Here is a 17317-nt window from a genome sequence, read left to right as displayed (position 1 = left end):
CTCAAATTGAAGGTGAACTGACTGCAAACTCAACAAGTATGTCCAAAAATATTTTAAAACTTCTGGGGGGAGGGGATTTATTTCTTTTATCCATTAAACTTATTTGAATATGACTCTATATGCTCACACGTATCGGTACTGGGGCTTCTCACTACCGTGTGGCTCTGGTCTTATCTCTGAAAAACACAGAGCAACACAATGGCTCAGCTTCAATTCTCCTTGTTACAGATCATACAAAAGCCAGAGCCTAACGGTGCCAAAAGCAACTGGTATTGTTTACATAAGGGCTGAAGACTAATAGTTAACTTTCTCTCACGTTAATTCCAGAAACAGCAAATAACGCCTCACTTTACAACTACAAACGAGTGAGATCGAGTAAAATGTCATAAAATGGAGAAGACATTAAAGCAAAGGAAGATGGAAAGGTTGGTTCCAGCGTTCCCTCCCTCTCGCCTTTCGCTCACGCTCGGCGGGTCGGGGCGGCGCGGCCTGGGTCTCGACCGCCCCCGCCAAGCGCCCGTCGGAGGCGCCCGGAGCCCGCTGGCGGCATTTCCCGCCTTGGGGCGAGCTCGGTCTCTCTCGGAGAAGCCTGTCCCAGAGCCCGGCCTGGAAAAACAACAGCAAGAAACTTTGGCTCGGTGGCCGGTTCAGTGAAAACAGGCTAAGACTCAAGTTTGGTTCGGGGCTGCAGCCGCCGGGTCCGATTTGGGGGTGGGGGCGGGGGCGTCACCACTCGGTCAGGTTCAAGTGCGCATGTGCGTGAGGAGTCGCTCGGGCACTTATTGAGCGCCCACTGTCTACGAGCGGCCGGGGGTGTGTACGCCGGGCGCGCGCTGGGGGGGTGTTGGGGCGGGGGTCGCGGGCGCGCGTGGCCGGCGAGGCGCGCGCAGGCGGCGTGCGCGCGCGGCGCCGGGGGAGGGGGGCGGGGGACGGAGGGCGGTGGGGGGGCAACGGAGGGAGGGCGGCGAGGGGGTGTGTCCCCCGCCTCGCCCCGGCGCTCGCTGGCTGGCGCGCGCCTCCGCTCCCTTCCCGGGCGGGGAATCCGGGCCGGGTTGTGGCCGCGGCCGCGTACGTGAGCGCAGTGTCCCGGAGAGGGAGGGCAGGCCGGCCAGGTGGGCGCGAACGGAGCCTCGGCGGGCGGGCGGGCGGCCGGAGCGGAGCCGGGCGGTGGGCCGCGCCGGGCGGGCGGGGGCCGCGGCAGCCGCAGCCCCGAGCCGAGCCGAGCTGTCCGAGCGGGAGCTGCCCGGCCCGCGCCACCGCTCGTGGCGGGGCGAGGTGAGCTGCGCGGGGACCTCGCGGCGCTGCAGCCCGGGGACGGGGGCGGCCCGGGAACTTCCCACGCTCCGCACGCCCGTGGGGCCCGGGCCGGCGACAGGAGGGCCCGGGAGGCGGGCGCCGCCGGGGCAGCGGCCGGTAGGGGCGCGGGGGCGCTGCGGCAGTGGCCGCGCCGGCCGGGAGAGGGTGGCCGCCCGCCCTCCCGTGCGCCGCCTTGTTTATCTCGCCCGCCGCCGGCGCTCGCCGAGGAATCCCCTCCCCAACTTTGAGCGCTGGCCGGGAGTCGCCTCTCCGCCGGAGGGTGACCTGCCCCCTCCCTGACCCTTTCCGGCCGGGCCGCCGGCCCAGTTCTCCCGGCGCCCCGCGCGTTCCTGCCCGCTCCGCCGAGCGGCCGGACGGGCGAGTGCCGCGCTCCGGGACGCGCGGCGCGACACACCCTCCACCTCGGGGACTGGCCCCCACCCTCCCGGTCCCCTTCTGCCCTTCTGTCCACCCCCGCTTGCTTCTGCGCGTCTTCACCCTGCCTCTCCTCGCCGGCGGCCCCTGACCCTCCTCAGTACTGGCACTGTGGGCATGTGCGGTGCCCGGGTGGGGGCCTGGACTGGGAGTTTGTCATGTGCAATCTCAAAGGCAGCATTTTCTTTTCTGCCTGGGAATTCAGGGCTCAGCGCCTTCACTTTGGGACGGACGCAGTAACCTAAAGAAGCCCACCTGCCAGGCGGCGAGGGGTCCCGCTGCCTCCTTGATTGCAGGCAGCCTGGGCCAATGCTCGGTGGCTTTGGAGCGCTTCTCGCAGGCCGGCGTTCTCATGCCAGGCGGCCAGGTGCAGGGGTTACCTACAGGCCATCGGTCCGTTCTTTACACCCCCTTTTCTAGAAAAGTGTCTTTGGTGCATTTTGCCTGGAAGTGAGTGATCAACAGGTATTGAAGGCCTTTTCGACACCCTCCTAAGATGTTGTGTAAACAGAGGTTCTGGGTCTCAGGGAACTTGAAACACCAGGAAACATAGCAATTAAGTTCAACTCCACAGGTACCTCTGGGGGGCTGCTGCGTTCTCAGCACCATGCCAGGTTCTCTGGGAGATAAAAGACACTCAAGAAATCTAAGGCCTCAGAAAGCCTACTGACCAGGCAGAAGTGATTTGAGAGCTCAAGTTCAAATTAATGTGCACAGACTGCGTAAGTGATTGCAAATGCTGGGGGACAGGGGGACTGTCAAAGGCAAGGTCAGGGTTGGGGAATGGACTTAGAGTCCTAAGTTAGGAAATAAGTTATGCACGTGAAGGATAACCGGCAAAGGCCAAAGGCACGGGAGGAAGAAGTAACCAGTGTGAGAGGTCAGAAAGGGACTATGGAGGAGAAGAGGTTCAAACAGTTATCTCAGTGAGGAGGATGCAAAAGATACATGAGATGATTCCCTCCGGGGTTTATAACCTCGGGGGGCGGGGGGGACAGAAAGACTTGAGCACGGGAAATAAGACCTCAAGATAGGGCACAATGACCTGGCAAACTGCGAGGTGTAGAATAGGTGCTGTTGGCGTTCAGAGAAGGAATACGGTAGGAATCACCAAAACTGTATTTCTGGAGTGTGAGACCTTTGAGATGGGCCATGAGGTGCAAATGAACATGACTTTTCCTGAGAGACAAGGAGATGGCCTTGGCCAGACCAGGGGATGTTTCCTGAACAGTAGGAGATAAAGATAGAGAGGAACAATGGTTGAGGTTGTGAACGTCCTAGAAAGCCAGACTGGGGGATTGCATTTTACCTTGTGTGTACTGGGGAGATAGTAAAGGTTTCTGAGCCAGAGACTGATGTAACGAAAGGGTATTTGGGAAGATTTTTAAAAGTAATGTTAGGACACAAATCAGTTAGTAGGCTGTTACAGTTGTGGAGTGTCCAGGGCTTGGACTGGGATAACTGGAAATGGAAGACAGGGTGGATTTTAGAAGCATTACTGTTGAAATAATCTGTTGACAGGGGCAGGGTGAAGGAAGGAGATGAATGGAAATTAATTCTTTGTGGAAATTGATTACACGCCAGGGCCTTGGAGCTGCTGTAGTTGGTAACTTGAGAAATCGGAAATGTGTGTTTTGGAGAGAAGTAATTGACACTCAGGCTGCAGGGAAGTTTCTTGTGTTTGCCAAGACGTCGAAACATAGGTGTCCTGCTAGCAGCTGTGGCTCTGAGGTTGGTGGGAAACCAGGGTGTGTAGGGTGGAAAAGGCTGCCAAAGCCGGGGAGGGAAGGCACTCCGAGGAGTGTCTTCTTGGTCATGGGGTGGGGGGCAGTAGAGGATGCTCGTGAGGGGGACTGGGGGTCTGAGTTGGAAGGCTCTGTTCTGTCTTGCCATTCAGAAGATACCACCTGGTCCTGAACATGAATTTGGTAAAGCAACTCGGAGGAAATGAGGCTCCAAGGAGGATGGGCCACTTCTTCCGCTAACCAGGAGGGTGGGATTGGAGGTTGGAGGGAAGTAGAATAGAATTCACTAAGCACATACATTGCGGGGCTTTGAAATGACGTTGAATTTTGCTCTCCACCGAGACCTTCAGTCTAGTGCTGTTGTCCCCTTGTAGATGTGCATGGAGGAAGCAACAAGATGAGGGGGCAGCAAGATGGTCTAAAAGAGGAAGGAGATTTTGGGCCTAGGGATAGTGCCTTTCCCAGGGCCAGGTCCCTCCTAACCAGAGAGAGCCCTTGCCAGTTCCCAGGAAGCCAGCGGCCAGCCCGCAGAGTGGGAGCTGGGGTTTCTCCTGAGCTCTGAATTCTGCTTTCCTGTTGCAAGGGTGACTTAGGGTGATTTGCTGAACAAATTCCCTAAGCCTCAACTTGCAGCATCCGAGGGCTGGTGAATTTGAAGGGTGATTGCGAAAAGTTGCAGAATGAGCGAGAACGTAATTGCAGTTACTTAGCCTCCCTGTTTCTCTGAGATGCAGGATCAGTGAACTGGCAGGGGAAGCTGACTCGTGTGGGGAGAGGTAGCAGTCAGATATTTTTTTCTTTTTAGAGAATATATGACTGTCAAAAAAAAAAAAAAAACGTTGCGTGAAGCACTGGTGGAGCTAATCTACTCGTTAGAGAGCACTGTTTTCTACACTGTTTCGACCATGACCTACATTAGGAAATAAAATTTACATCATGACCTAGTATACTCAACCATGTATGTAAAAATCTAATTTAAGTTCATGAGTACTACCTCTTTTGCTTGGTGCAGTCTCCTCTGGTACTTTTATTTTCTATTCCATTATTTTTCATTTTAAAATGCTTATTGTTTCCCACTAAGTCGATGTAACCAGTCTGTAATGGATCGTAACTCACAGTTGGAAAAACAGCTATAGAGCACTTTCATATCTAGGAAGTACTTAGGAAGCTGCACCTGGGCAGAGCTACCCTTAGTCGTGCTGGAGGTGGAAGGAAGCATGAGGAAGGGATTGAGGGATAGGAGAGATAGGATCCACCTGTGATTAAGGAGCAAGGCGAGATAACGAAAGGCCAAGATGAAAAATAAGTAGCCGTAGGGCTCAGGAGAAGAAGCCATGCTTGTTTGGCTTGGAAAAACTTTCTGGAATAGGGAAGGAAGTCTAGGAAGAACCCTTTGGGGTGTCTCATGGTGCCACACAGGTGGGGTGTGTATCACGGGCCACAGCTTGGAGTTAGGGGTGTACATAGTGTGCAGAAGAGTGAAGAACAGAAGTCCTTGGGAGAGGAGGGAGCCGTCAGGCTGGAAAGGTCGGTTAGGATCAAAGGGCGGTGGAAGGGTTGTAAACGGGAGGCCCGAAGAATGTGTTCAAACCTTCAGATGAGTTGTCATTGGGACCACGCAAAGGTCTTCAAAAATTAGGAGCAATCCAGAAAACCTCTGGAGTTGGGACTCTGGTAAAGAGTCAGAGCAGGCAGGTCTGTGCAGCTGAGTGGCGGCTGCCCGCTGTGGGCGGGAGATGGCCCAGGGCCCCCAGCCGTCCCAGTTCCCGTTCTCTCTGTTGCCTCAGTCCAGTCGAAGTCAATTCCCTGCTCAGCTCTGCAGGCCTTTGGGTTTGTGACCTGAGTTTTCAAGAGACTCGAAGGCCAAATAGGGACTTTGGGATCGCGTCCCTGGCTCTGGGTGGCCACCGCAGGGATTCGGGTAGGAGTGTGACATGGAATCTTAGAGCCTTGCGTGCAAATGATTTGTTTTGGGCAGGTGGGCAGGTGAGGAGCACTTTCTGAGTTGCTGCCGGCTGGCACTGTGAAATATTTTTCTGATGACTGGAATGGTACTAATTAGAGACGGCTTTGGGCTGTATTCTCTATGGTGAAGCCAATTTCTAGCGATCCCAAGATCTCTCAGGCCTTGTCATTTTCCACTTCAGGCTGACCTGGTTAGCTGGTGGCTCCTGGCACGTATCCTCTGAGAACGATGTCGGGGTAATAACTTGGTGAGATGTGAGTCATGGCTGCCAAGTGCCGCAAGACATTAGATTCTCAGGAGCTTTGGTTCTGTGAGTCAGTAATAAAGGAACGGCAAGGAGAGGGGCTGTGTCACTTCTTATTTCCTTCTTCCTAGGATGGGCCCGGGGGTAGGCTTCCAGGATCCAGAGATTGAGAAACCAGGATTCGTAGTGACCACGGGATAATTGGTTCAAGGTGTGAATGCAAATGACTCCTGGAGAACTAGGCTGATTTGGGACCAGCTGAAAGGAATAAGTTCAGATCTCTGTGGTCTGGAGACAGTTTGGTTTACCCTGGGGGTCCATAACTACCTGTGATTCAGAGCCCTTCCCTGGGGGAGCCGCAGGTGACAGGGACTGAATAAGAGCCACCCTGCCTTATACAGGTACGCAGTCTGATTATTTTAAAATACAGGTTTGGGGGAAAAAAACGTAGAAACTGAAATGCTTTTTGCTTAATTGCTTGAAGAAGTGTGCCCTTAGGATGCAGGGATAATCAGAAGTCAGCCAGATCGTATCAAATTGAACCCATTTCCTGTTTTATATGATGGTTACTGGGTCAGAGAAAAGGTGCAGCAGCTATAGTACACTTTGTCTTTAGTAAAGTACTTAACAATTTCTGAAGATATGAAGGTCCATATTAAATAAGTGGTAGAATGTGGGCTGAATGGTGTTATTAATTTAATTTGATAGTCATGTGCAAAAACTGTTAATTAGTGGCACCGAGTCAGCCTGGAAAGGGGTCTGAAAATGAGTGCCGTAGGGTTCTATTCTTGGCCTTGAGCTGTTCAACATTTATTCCAGTGTCGTGGATCAAGATGCAGAAGCTATGTTTGTTGATGGCGTAGAGGTGGGAGGAATTGCTTATTTAGTAGATAAACCAAGGTTCAAAGACATCCAGAACGAGGGCCCAAATTTAAAAAAGAAATTCAGTAAGGGATAAATGTAAAGTCTGATTTAGTTTTTAAAATTTGAATTGTAATGTTCATACGTTCTGGTAGGATGATTCCGCTTCTGGAGACCACATCCAAAATGAAGATGATGCTTTGTGCACAGGGATTATTTAGAGGTTTTTTTTTTTTTTCTTAAACTATAATGGAAAATTGGAAACAACCTAAATATCCAGTGGTGTGACTGGGCTGGAAGTAATCCGAAAGTGATTCCACTAATATTCCGTAATAGTGGAATATTATGGCCATTAAAAATAATGTTTAGGAATAATTTTAAAATAACATGGACAGATGTTTCTGCTAAAAGTTAAGGTGCATCTACAATATGATTTCAAATCTTAAAGAAACAAAGTGCATAGAAAATGACTGGAAGGAAATACACTAAAAATTCTAATACCAAAATACTAATATTGGTTACTTCTAAATGGATGAGTTGAGTGACTTTCTTTTTTTACATTTTAAATTTACTATTTGTATTTCTTATAGTGTGTATGTATATCACAGTGGAAAAAACACTACCGTATATGTAAGTATATCTTTTAAAATATACTTTATTTTTTAGACCAGTTTTATGTTCACAGCAAAACTGAGAGGAAGGTGCAGAGAGTTCCCACACACCCCCTGCCCCCCTCACATGCACATCCCCCACCATCAACATCCCTCACCTGATGGTACATTTGTTGTAATTAATGAACCTATACTGACACGACATAATCACCCAAAGTCCATAGGTGACATTAGGGTTCACTCTTGGTGCTGTACATTCTGAGTTTGGACAAATGTACCCACCATTATAGTATCATATAGAGTACTTTCACGGCCCTAAAATCCTCTGTGCTCTGCCTATTCATCCCTCCCTCCCCACAACCTTTGGTAACCAGTAATCCTTTTACTGCCTCCACAGTTTTGCTTTTTCTAGAATGTTATACAGTTGGAATCATACAGTATATAGTCTTTGCAGATTGGCTTCTGTCACTCGGTAATGTGCATCTAATCTTCCTCCATGTCTTTTCGTGGCTTGATAGCTCATTTCTTTTTAGCACTGAATAATATTCCATTATCTGGATGTCCCACCGTGTAGTTATCCATTCACCTACTGAAGGACATCCTGGTTGCTTCCAAGTTTTGGCAGTCATTATGAATGAAGCTGCTATAGACACCCATATGCAGGTGTTTGTGTGGACATAAATTTGCAACTCGTTTGGATAAATCCCAAGGAGGGCAGTTGCTGGGTCATATGGTAAGAGTGTGTTTAGTTTTGTAAGAAAGCACCAAACTGTCTTGCAAAGTGCCTGCACCATTTTGCATTCCCACCAGCAAAGAATGAGAGTTCCTGTTGCTCTATATCCTCACCAGCATTTGGTGTTGTCAGTTATCTGGATTTTGGCCATTCTCTTAAGTGTGTAGTGGTATCTCATTTTAATCTGCATTTCCCTAATGATTTGTGATGACATCTTATGTGCTGTTTTTGTTATCTGTATGTCTTCTTTGGTGAGGTATCTGTTAAGGTTTTTGGCTCCCTTTTTAAAATTGAGTTGTTTGTTTTCTTATCGTTGAGTTTTAAGAGTTCTTTGTATATTATGGATAACAGTCCTTTATCAGATGTGTCTTTTGCAAATATTTTCTCCCAGCCTGTGGTTTGTCTCTTCATTCTCTTGAACACTGCTATTTTAAAAACATTTTATCATTCAAGGACAGGATGGGTAAAGGTAGATGATTCATTTAGTGACTAATCTTGAGTATTTACCTGCGTGTGTCAAGCACTGACGAGGTACTGGAGTCAAAAAAAGAAGACTCAGTCCCTGACCTGAAGTTGATGATCTGATTGAAAGGGGGAGACTGACAGGTAAACAGACAAGCACAGTGTAACCCTGGTGGTCCTCCAGGTGCTGAGGAGGGGGCAGATCATGTGGGAAAAAAGTTTTTTTTTGTTTTTTTTTTTTCGGTACACGGGCCTCTCACTGTTGTGGCCTCTCCCGTTGCGGAGCACAGGCTCCGGACGCGCAGGCTCAGCGGCCATGGCTCACGGGCCCAGCCGCTCCGTGGCACGTGGGATCTTCCTGGACCAGGGCACGAACCCGTGTCCCCTGCATCGGCAGGCGGACTCTCAACCACTGCGCCACCAGGGAAGCCCGGGAAAAAAGTTTTGAGATTGTTCTGTTCATGAGTTAAATGTGAGCCCTGAGTGGGATGAGGCTTTTTAGAAATTGAATCCCATTCATAACTGGATCAGAAATTCATCAGTCCAATCACAGGGTCTAGTTTTACTGACCTCTGCTCGTCATGTGAAATTCGGAACACTGGGGAGCCATGATTTAAAAGAAACATGAACAAACAAGCCTTCACCCACAGGAAGGAGACTAGGATGCTGTGGGATCAGGAATGACCGGAGTACATTCATGGGGTGGGTACACAATAGCACTTTTCAGATATTTTCGTGGTTATGAGGTATAGGAAAGAGTCGACTTGTTCATTTCTGCTCTGGTGTTGGAGTGTGACCGATGGATGGGACAACTGCTTTATCCTCTCTAGCTTCAGATTCTTCTTCTGTAGAATGATTGCATTACATGATTCCTTATCCACTGAATGATTACACGAAGGTGATGAGCTTTAAGGTTCCTTTTAACCCTAAAGACTGGGAGAGCAGATTTCAGTTCTATCAGAAAAGGAATTTTCTTGCTGGCAGGCCTGACCAACAGTGGAAATGTCTGCCCATGGAGTAGTGAGCTCCCCATCATTGAAGGTATTCAGGTTGGGCTGAATGCTGTGGATTCGGGGTGCTGTAGAAGAGAACAGGAATTAGGCTGGCCTCCAGAGTCCTTTCTAATTCTTGGGTTATTGTGTGACTTGTCGAAGCTGAAAGGTAATGTGGAATATGGAATATGCCTCTAGTGTGTAGTACTGGGGTCAAATCATCATTTTAAGCTCTTTAAAAAAATGTTAATAAGTGGGTCCTAACATTTTCAAGAGATCTTCTGGGGTTATTTTAGAAAGGAGGAAGAGAACTATTCCAAGGTGGCTCAGGACTCAGTCTGTGGCCCCAGGGCTGCTGAAAATGGAATTTTGTCTTTAGGAAAAGCAAGAAGGTGGGTGTAGGGTGGAAAATGGCAAATAACAATAAATAAAACAGATCGACATATGGAAGACTAATATGTTTATTGGCCGGTTGTATTCAGTATAATGAATGAATCAAGATGGGGACCTTTAACTGACTCCTGGGTCCTCTGCTTGGCTGTGGAGGATCTGGGGAGTGTCCTTGACCATCTCCTCCTTCATTTTCTCCACTGCAGATTTATATCACCAGGTGCAGCACGTTAAAAACCATCCCAACATCAGAGACGAGTCTGAACCTTGTGATTGCTCTGTAGGCTTAGTGAGAGAGGGAACACGAGACAGATTTAAAGAAACTTTTGTGTGGGATTTTCCAGGAACGCATATGTTTAGTTGCTATCCGACAGTAAATTTGTGGTTTGAATGAAAATTTTTTTTGTTTTTGCACTTTTATTATTTGTAGCTTACACGTGGACGTTTAATTTTGCCTAAATTTTACTTAAATGTATGGTTTATTTAGAATCCACCCTGATCATTTAAAAATTTTAGATTTTCTTCCTGATATTTTTGGATTACTTCTTTTGCTGCTGGGGACACTGCAAGGGCTAAGTCACTTAGCAAACATTTCTTGGAGAAACTCCACAAGGAGAACAGAGGTTTATCTCATCTTTTGGAGAAGAACACAAGATTTCTGTCGCCAAGTGATTCATGCCTACATTTTGGCATTTGAAAAAAGTCAGTATTGGGCAAGAAAGTGCTCTCTTCATGTGGAGTAATTTCAGGGTGCACACCTAGGGGGCGTCAGTTTTCGATGTATGTAAAAAATGTAGGCAGAACTTGGTAATTGGAACTAAAGTTGGAAGTCTTTGTGCACTCGATAAAGCGCCCAGGCTGCCTTTATCTCAGTATCATTTGGACCTCACACAGTGTATATGGTACGTCATCTGTGCTTTGTCGCATTGCTGTGAATCGGCTCCCTGGGCCACAGAACAGTGGGTATGGGAAAAACTTCGGGTATCATACTTTTTTTTTTTAAGGCAAAATATGATAAGTAACAGCTCTCAGCCTTTTTTGTCCTTTGAGTACTGGGAAGCCATAAAACTCTTTTAGTAAAAACAACCACACTCAATGGTTGTTTTTCAAAGTGCAGGGGGAATGAAAAACTCCCTGTCCTCTATTTTTCTTCTGCCGAAAACGAATTGCTCCTGGTGCGCCGTTCTTAAATTCCTGTGTCCTCTATCCATTTTAATCTTGTTATCTATTTTTATGGTGACTGTCGCCATGGTACTTGTGCTCTTTACATAGCACAACAGAGATTTCAGATGTCTGATACGACAGCTCAAAGTTCTGCTGCAGCTAGCAGAGAAACTGTACTGGGGTAGTTTTTTTTTTTTTTTTTTTTTAAATTGAGGTGTAATTTGCATACAGTGGAATGCTCAGATCTGAAATGTGCTGTTTGATCAGTTCTGACGAATGCATTTTGAGACAGAACATTTCCGTCACCTCCGAAGTGTTCCATGGGACCTTTTCCAGTGAATCTTACCCCCGATTGGAAGGACCACAGCTCTGATGTCTATCACCCTAGGTTAGTTTTGCCCTACCCTAGGTCCTTAATATTAGAATTTTGTGTTTCTAAGGACTTTTCACGTAGTGTCTTGAAGAGGTGGAGGTGGAGGAGTGTCTGTGTTGAAAAGTCAGCATTCTGTGTGGTTAGGTGGCCCTGGGGGAGTAAATGATATTTTGGAGCGTTTCTAATGTGGTGGTCAGAGTCTTCCTTCTCATTAGCCCACAGGATCTGAATTTATGTTAGAAATCCTGATTCCCGGATGGAAGAGTCGGAGGCACAGCCGGCTAGGCCTGGTGTGGATTACGTGTGGTTGGGCGAGGGCTGCCATCATTGGCAAGTCCGCATGTGCGCGTGCGTGTGCATGTGCGTGCGTGCATGTGTGTGTGGTGTTGGAGAGCTGGAATGCTCAACTAGAAGAACTGAAATCGCTCCTAGGACATCCCTTTGAATTACCCAGAAGTCCCCTGACAGGCCTTTCTCTTTTTTCTTGCCTCTTCCTTGAACTAGTGTATAAATTGAACGGTCCACAGAGTCACAGAGTTGGGCTTCTAATATTGAAACAAGATCTGTGTTGCAGAGCCCACTGCTTTGCACTGCTGAGCGCTCAGCCTCCCAGGAAGCGTGTGTGAGATTGGAGTAGAAATTGCCCCCAAACATGTGACTGAAATGTACGGAGCAGGGTCAGTTTCTTGCTTTTTAAAAAAAATTACATGGTGAAATGCAATTTGCATTACACAAGTACTACTTGAACACATTCTCTGTAGGGGAAAAAAAAATGCAAACCTTCCAGAGCAAACAAAATCTTCCTTGACAACCACTCCTAATCCCAGCCCTTCCCCAGAGGTTAACCACCGTTACGAGTTTGTTGGTATTCTCCAAATGCTTAACATACTTGCATTTATACCTAAAGAACTTAAAAGAAGCTAAGTGCACTGGGAGTACTAAGTAGTGTGCTGGCCCCTTCCACCCCACGACATCTCAGGGATGGCTTCCTGTCAATATGTATAGGTCTTATTGATTTTGTTTAACTCCTGCATAGCCTTCCTTAGAATCAGAAGGCTAAACTGTTGGTTGATTTAGCCTAATTGATGGCCATTTAAGTTATTTCCAAATCCTCTGCTGTTACAAACGCTGTTACAATAAACATGGCCGTACATGCCTCTTTGCCACACACGGCAGTGTTTCTCTAGGGGAGATCCTGAGAAAGGGGACTTGCTAGGGAACAGGGTACATTAATTTTAAATCTTAATGAAGACCCATTACAAGGTCAGTTCCAAGCTTAGATTTAACGCAGGCCGGGCATACATGGGGTGGGCTCAGACACGAAGCAATTGTTTTCTAAGAACGGGGCAGGCTTTAGGGTGTGCGAGTGTGTGGCCCCATGCTTCAACACCGTTTGGCTGGAAGGGTGGGTGTTGGGAAGGGCTCCGCTTAGCCCCACAGTCAATTCTGTCTGGCCCCCTGAGGACTTTGGCCTGCGTGTTGGAGAAGAATCCCTGGATGAATGAGCAGCGGTGGTGGACTCTGGATGGTAAATTCTAAACCCAGTTCGTTCCCTAGCTGGAGATCTCCAACGCATCTGTGATTCTTCTCCGTCCGTCCTTAGAATACGAAGTGTGGCCTCACACTAATTATACAGCACAGATCTATGAATGTCACTCTGGAGTGTATTAAGTGCCTTAATAAACAAGTGCTGGGTGTTTGATGCAGGAGAAGCTCAGCGAGGCCTGAAGTTCTCTAAGGTCAGGGTCTGAAGCTGAGGCTCCGTCATTCTTCAGTTCATCGGCAAGAGCCTGCACGTGTGTCGAGTACCGGCGGATTATTTAGAACGCTGGTGTTTCGGTTCTGCGGCTCCCCCTGCCCTGGGTTTCTGGTGAGTCGGCGCTGCCCTGTGTGCTGTGTAGGTCTGCACGGGTGCATGTGGATCCAGATCTGGGACAGCTGGAACCCGGGACTGAGCGTCAGATTTGGGGAGTGCTTGCAGAGGATGGTCACGCTCCGCCTCGGGGAGGCCTGCCAGTGGGCCTTGAGCCACCCTGGGCAGGGCACCAAGATGGAGATTTCAGCTGGAAGAGGAGGGCAGGGTTGGGACCTGTGTGCTGAGAGCAAGGTGAGGGGCCGGGTCACGTGGGCTCTGCTTTGGGCCACAGGGCAGAGCCGGCCGGCTGGGTGTTGAGCTCTCGAAGCAGGGAGCCCTGCGATTGGTTCACCGTGGCCAGCTGGCCTCTGAATGGAATATGCTGGCTTTCTCGGTTCCCCTGTCTTGCCGAAATCAGTTCTGTTGAGATTTCAGTTCATCAGCGGCTCACCCGTGGTCAACTTCTTGATTCCCTTTAGAGTCAGTTGTGTTACTGGTTCGGGTTGAATATCCTTTTGCAACCTCAGTTTCCAGATGCCAGCGGGACAGTGGCTCCTAAGCTCTCCGAGTGGCCCACCGTGTCATTTACCTGTCTGGTGCTGGTCTGAAATCGGGGAACAGGGGAGGCAACACATCTGTTGAGATCCTTTCCCATGCTGGGCACTGTTCTCATTTTTCACGGCAAGGCAGGAAACCGAGGCTCCGAGGTGGTGGCTTGTGGCCGAAAGTCACACAGGTCCAGGTGATGGGCTGCCACGAGCCCTTTTCCTGGAGAGGCGTCCTCGGCAGTGTGCCCGGGGTTAGCTTCTCTTGCACATTCTGTTTCCATTTTGAGGAGCCAGTTTTAGTTGCTCAGGTGTATCCAGACTTTTTTTCCCCTCAGCCACAGCATTCCTGGGGGATGGGAAGCATTCCCGCTGGTGCTGGGGGAGATGCTGCAATCCCAGGAGATCAGAGCAGTCTCCCGGGGGAAGGTGATAGAGTGACAGCCTGAGGAGCCACTGCCATCCTGAAACAGAAAGCCTGTACAGTCAGCCGGGAAGTCAGAAGGGAGGGAGAAGTTGGATTAAAAGTTGATCTGTGGAAGCCTGTTATCGCCCTTCTGGCTAGACACGTCTATTCCCTTGGCTGGTCAGCCATCCTGGTCTTGGAACGAATTCTGGCACCCAGCTCTTATTTCAGGTTTTTAAATGTTATCAGCCACTAGAACGTTCTGTCATCCCAACAGCACGTGTTTCTTATCTTGTGACTTATAACTGCCAAGATTACACTTTGATTTCCCACTGGCTGGTTTGGCACCGGTGACTCCCAGATGAGACTTGGATTCTGGAGGGGTATTTTGGGCACCTTGATCCCTTCCCACACCTGTTTCTCTCTTCTGGTTTGGTGTCTCTAGTTGGCCCATCCTGTCTGCGTGTGCATGGTTTCTCATCTATAATTTTGCATCTCCCACTCCTGGCCCGGCCCCCGGACCAGGTGGTTCCTTTCTTGGGCACCTGCAGCCCTGTGTGCTCTGATTATCCACCCCTGTAGAGGGCTGCTGCCTTTTTATTACCTATTGATTCCAGCCGGGAAAGTCACCAGGTGGCTCTCACCTTCCCTACGACTGCCGCCCCCCCACCGTCTGTTTATTTAGCATAGTCAGGGAATGTGACTATTCATTCAAAGGACTGTTGAGTTCCATATAGTTTTTCTGCTTTAACCACTTCAGTGAAAAAATAGAACCTGCATTTCTCTGCCTTCAAAGTGGGGAGAACATAAGGGGCCCTTTACTTGTATCTCGGGGTTGGCACCTCGGGCATCATGATCACAGAACTTTTCTGGCGTGTCCACTCAGGGCCTTACACTAATGGGTCCTGGACTGTTAGGCGTTTTAAGTTCTCCCCTCTGTGTTTTATATTTTGGGGGGTGGTTCTTTTGTTGCCAGCTTTCTCTTTTCATTATTGTAAGTGCCTCTAACAGATCCCTTCTTCCCGATGAAACTCACGCTGTCTTCCTCACAGCGTTCGTTGTGAGGATCAGACAAGGCCGTGTGAAGGCACTGGGGCTGGGAACTCTGGAGCCCTTCCCCCCGAGCCCCTGTCCTGCTGCTGGGTCTCCCCTTGAGGGGAAGAGAGAACGAGTCCAGGGAGGGGCCGGGAAAGCTGCAGACACCCCAGCTGGCTAGCTCGGGCAAATCAGTGGCCTTCTGGAGGACCCTCAGTTTTCTGAGCTGTAAAATTGGGATTAAACTGTCCCTCCCTGTTTCCTTGAGTTGCCAGGAGGTCAGAACAAAAAAAGGAAGCCTCGAATGTGTGTATCAAAGTGACTGTAAACCCAAATGCCATTCAGGCATTCGTTGGCGGTTAACGTTCAGGTTGGAAGCTTACCCTGCAAACTGCTGCAGGGAACTGTCAGTTCTCGGAGGCTTGTTCTTGCGGAGATACTCAGCTCCTGGCTGGCTCCCTCCTTCCTGCTGGCTCTGGGTAAGATGCTGAGTCAGCAGTCATGCATCTCCGTGCCTCCTGCGTCTCACATAGTTTTGGTACAGCCAAATCAGGTTTAACCACAGTGCAGGCACCCACATGTATACACATGCGTGCGTGCCCCGTGCACGTACGAAAACAGTGCTGGATCATCTCTCCCTCTCACATGGCACGTTCATAGGCATGCTTTTACTTATCCCTGCTTCCTTGTAAAGCATTCTCTACCTGTTTTCAAGAAAACACTGCTATCTTAGAACCGAGTCTGAAACACTGAAGCGCTACTAAGATGCTATGACTGTTCTTCATTTTTAGGTGAGCAGCAGGTCTTATTTCTTACAACACATTATTTTTTTAATCTGGGGCTCTCCTCACCTATGGGAATAGCATCTCTTCAAAATCATAAATTTGATGGGATAAGCAAGGGCTTGCCGTCTAAGGGAGATGCAGTGCGTCGGAACTGATAGAAGTAGTTACAGATCACTGAGCCCTGTGTGCCCAGTACTGTGCTAAGAATTGTCTTGTTTCATACGGAGTAGTGTATGCACAGCAGAGCAATGAATAAAGGGCACTGGTGGTTTTGAAAGCAAATGGGGAGCTAGGTGTGAAGGAAGGGGAAGTGTAGTTCTGGGCTGAACTGTGAAAATGCTTTCCTTCCCTGCCGGCCGTGCAAACAGAATGGTCTCTTTTACTTGATTGAATGGCTGTTGTGCAGTCAGACCGACAAAAGTATTTGTTGATCAGGGTCATTTGTTATTTGCTGGAGAAAATTCAGTGTAACCAGATCAGGTGACCTATTTCTGTGGCCCATCTGCTGGGATATGAAAATAGCACGGCTATTTGGGGCCCTTATTTTCTCCTTCCATTTTTCTGTTACATCTATTACTCAGATGATGGTAGTCTAAACTATTATACATCGAGGCAGTGTAATCCAGTTTTTGTGGGTTTTTTTTGCGGTACGCGGGCCTCTCACTGTTGTGGCCTCTCCCGTTGTGGAGCACAGGCTCTGGACGCGCAGGCTCAGCGGCCATGGCTCACGGGCCCAGCCGCTCAGCGGCATGTGGGATCCTCCTGGACCGGGGCACGAACCCGTGTCCCCTGCATTGGCAGGCGGACTCTCAACCACTGCGCCACCAGGGAAGCCCTGTAATCCAGTTTTTAAAAACCTTCAGACGTTCCACAACTAAAGATCCTGCACGTGGCAACGAAGATCCTGAATGTTGCAACTAAGACCCGGCACAGCCAAATAAATAAATAAGTAAATAAATATTAAAAAAAAAAAAAACTTCAGAAGAAGACAACAATTAGAATGACCTGAGAATCCAAACGGTCATTCTCTGAACAGCTGATTTAGAAATCTTGGTATTGAATCAATTACTAATATGCTCAGGGCTGTGATCTTAAGCTCATATCATGAAAACCTAAAATGCATACCACACATTTAAAAAATGGTGTAACAGGACCTGATGTATAACTTGAGAGACCTAGATGTTTTAGTGCAGGCCCTTGGCTACCCTTGGAGGTTTTTCTGTCCAAAGCCAGGCTGGGAAGAAAATCCTCTGGGAAGAAACGGTCAATATATGCTCAGTGAAGTGAATTTTTTTTTAAACTTTTTCTGGAGAAGACACCCCAGAAGAAAATAAGGCTTAAGAAACTACCAGGCAGCATTTGGGTGGTGATGGTGGAGTATGACAGCTTACCTGTTTCTGCCAAGGTTCAGATAGCAAG

At 48.7% G+C, this 17317-nt stretch overlaps 1 protein-coding gene across 4 annotated transcripts in view; it reads left to right on the top strand.

Moving 5' to 3' along the window:
- Positions 1 to 339: 339 nt before the first annotated feature.
- ZNF395 (zinc finger protein 395) overlaps positions 340 to 17317 on the top strand; it is a 38347-nt gene continuing 21369 nt past the window's right edge. The window contains exon 1 of one of the 4 annotated variants that reach the window (XM_060015232.1): positions 340 to 425. In XM_060015232.1, coding sequence (XP_059871215.1) covers positions 391 to 425 — 35 coding nt within the window. In that variant the 5' untranslated portion in view covers positions 340 to 390. Of the gene's footprint in view, positions 426 to 795; positions 814 to 1168; positions 1276 to 4419; positions 7178 to 17317 lie in introns of those variants that run through there. The other 3 variants (XM_060015234.1, XM_060015235.2, XM_060015233.1) reach the window with 3 other exon arrangements.

Source organism: Delphinus delphis, chromosome 6, assembly GCF_949987515.2.
Source record: "Delphinus delphis chromosome 6, mDelDel1.2, whole genome shotgun sequence".
In the NCBI taxonomy this organism is placed as follows: Eukaryota; Metazoa; Chordata; class Mammalia; order Artiodactyla; family Delphinidae; genus Delphinus; species Delphinus delphis.
The sequence above is the reverse complement of the archived record's forward strand: the minus strand, read 5'-3'. Positions and strand labels throughout refer to the sequence as shown.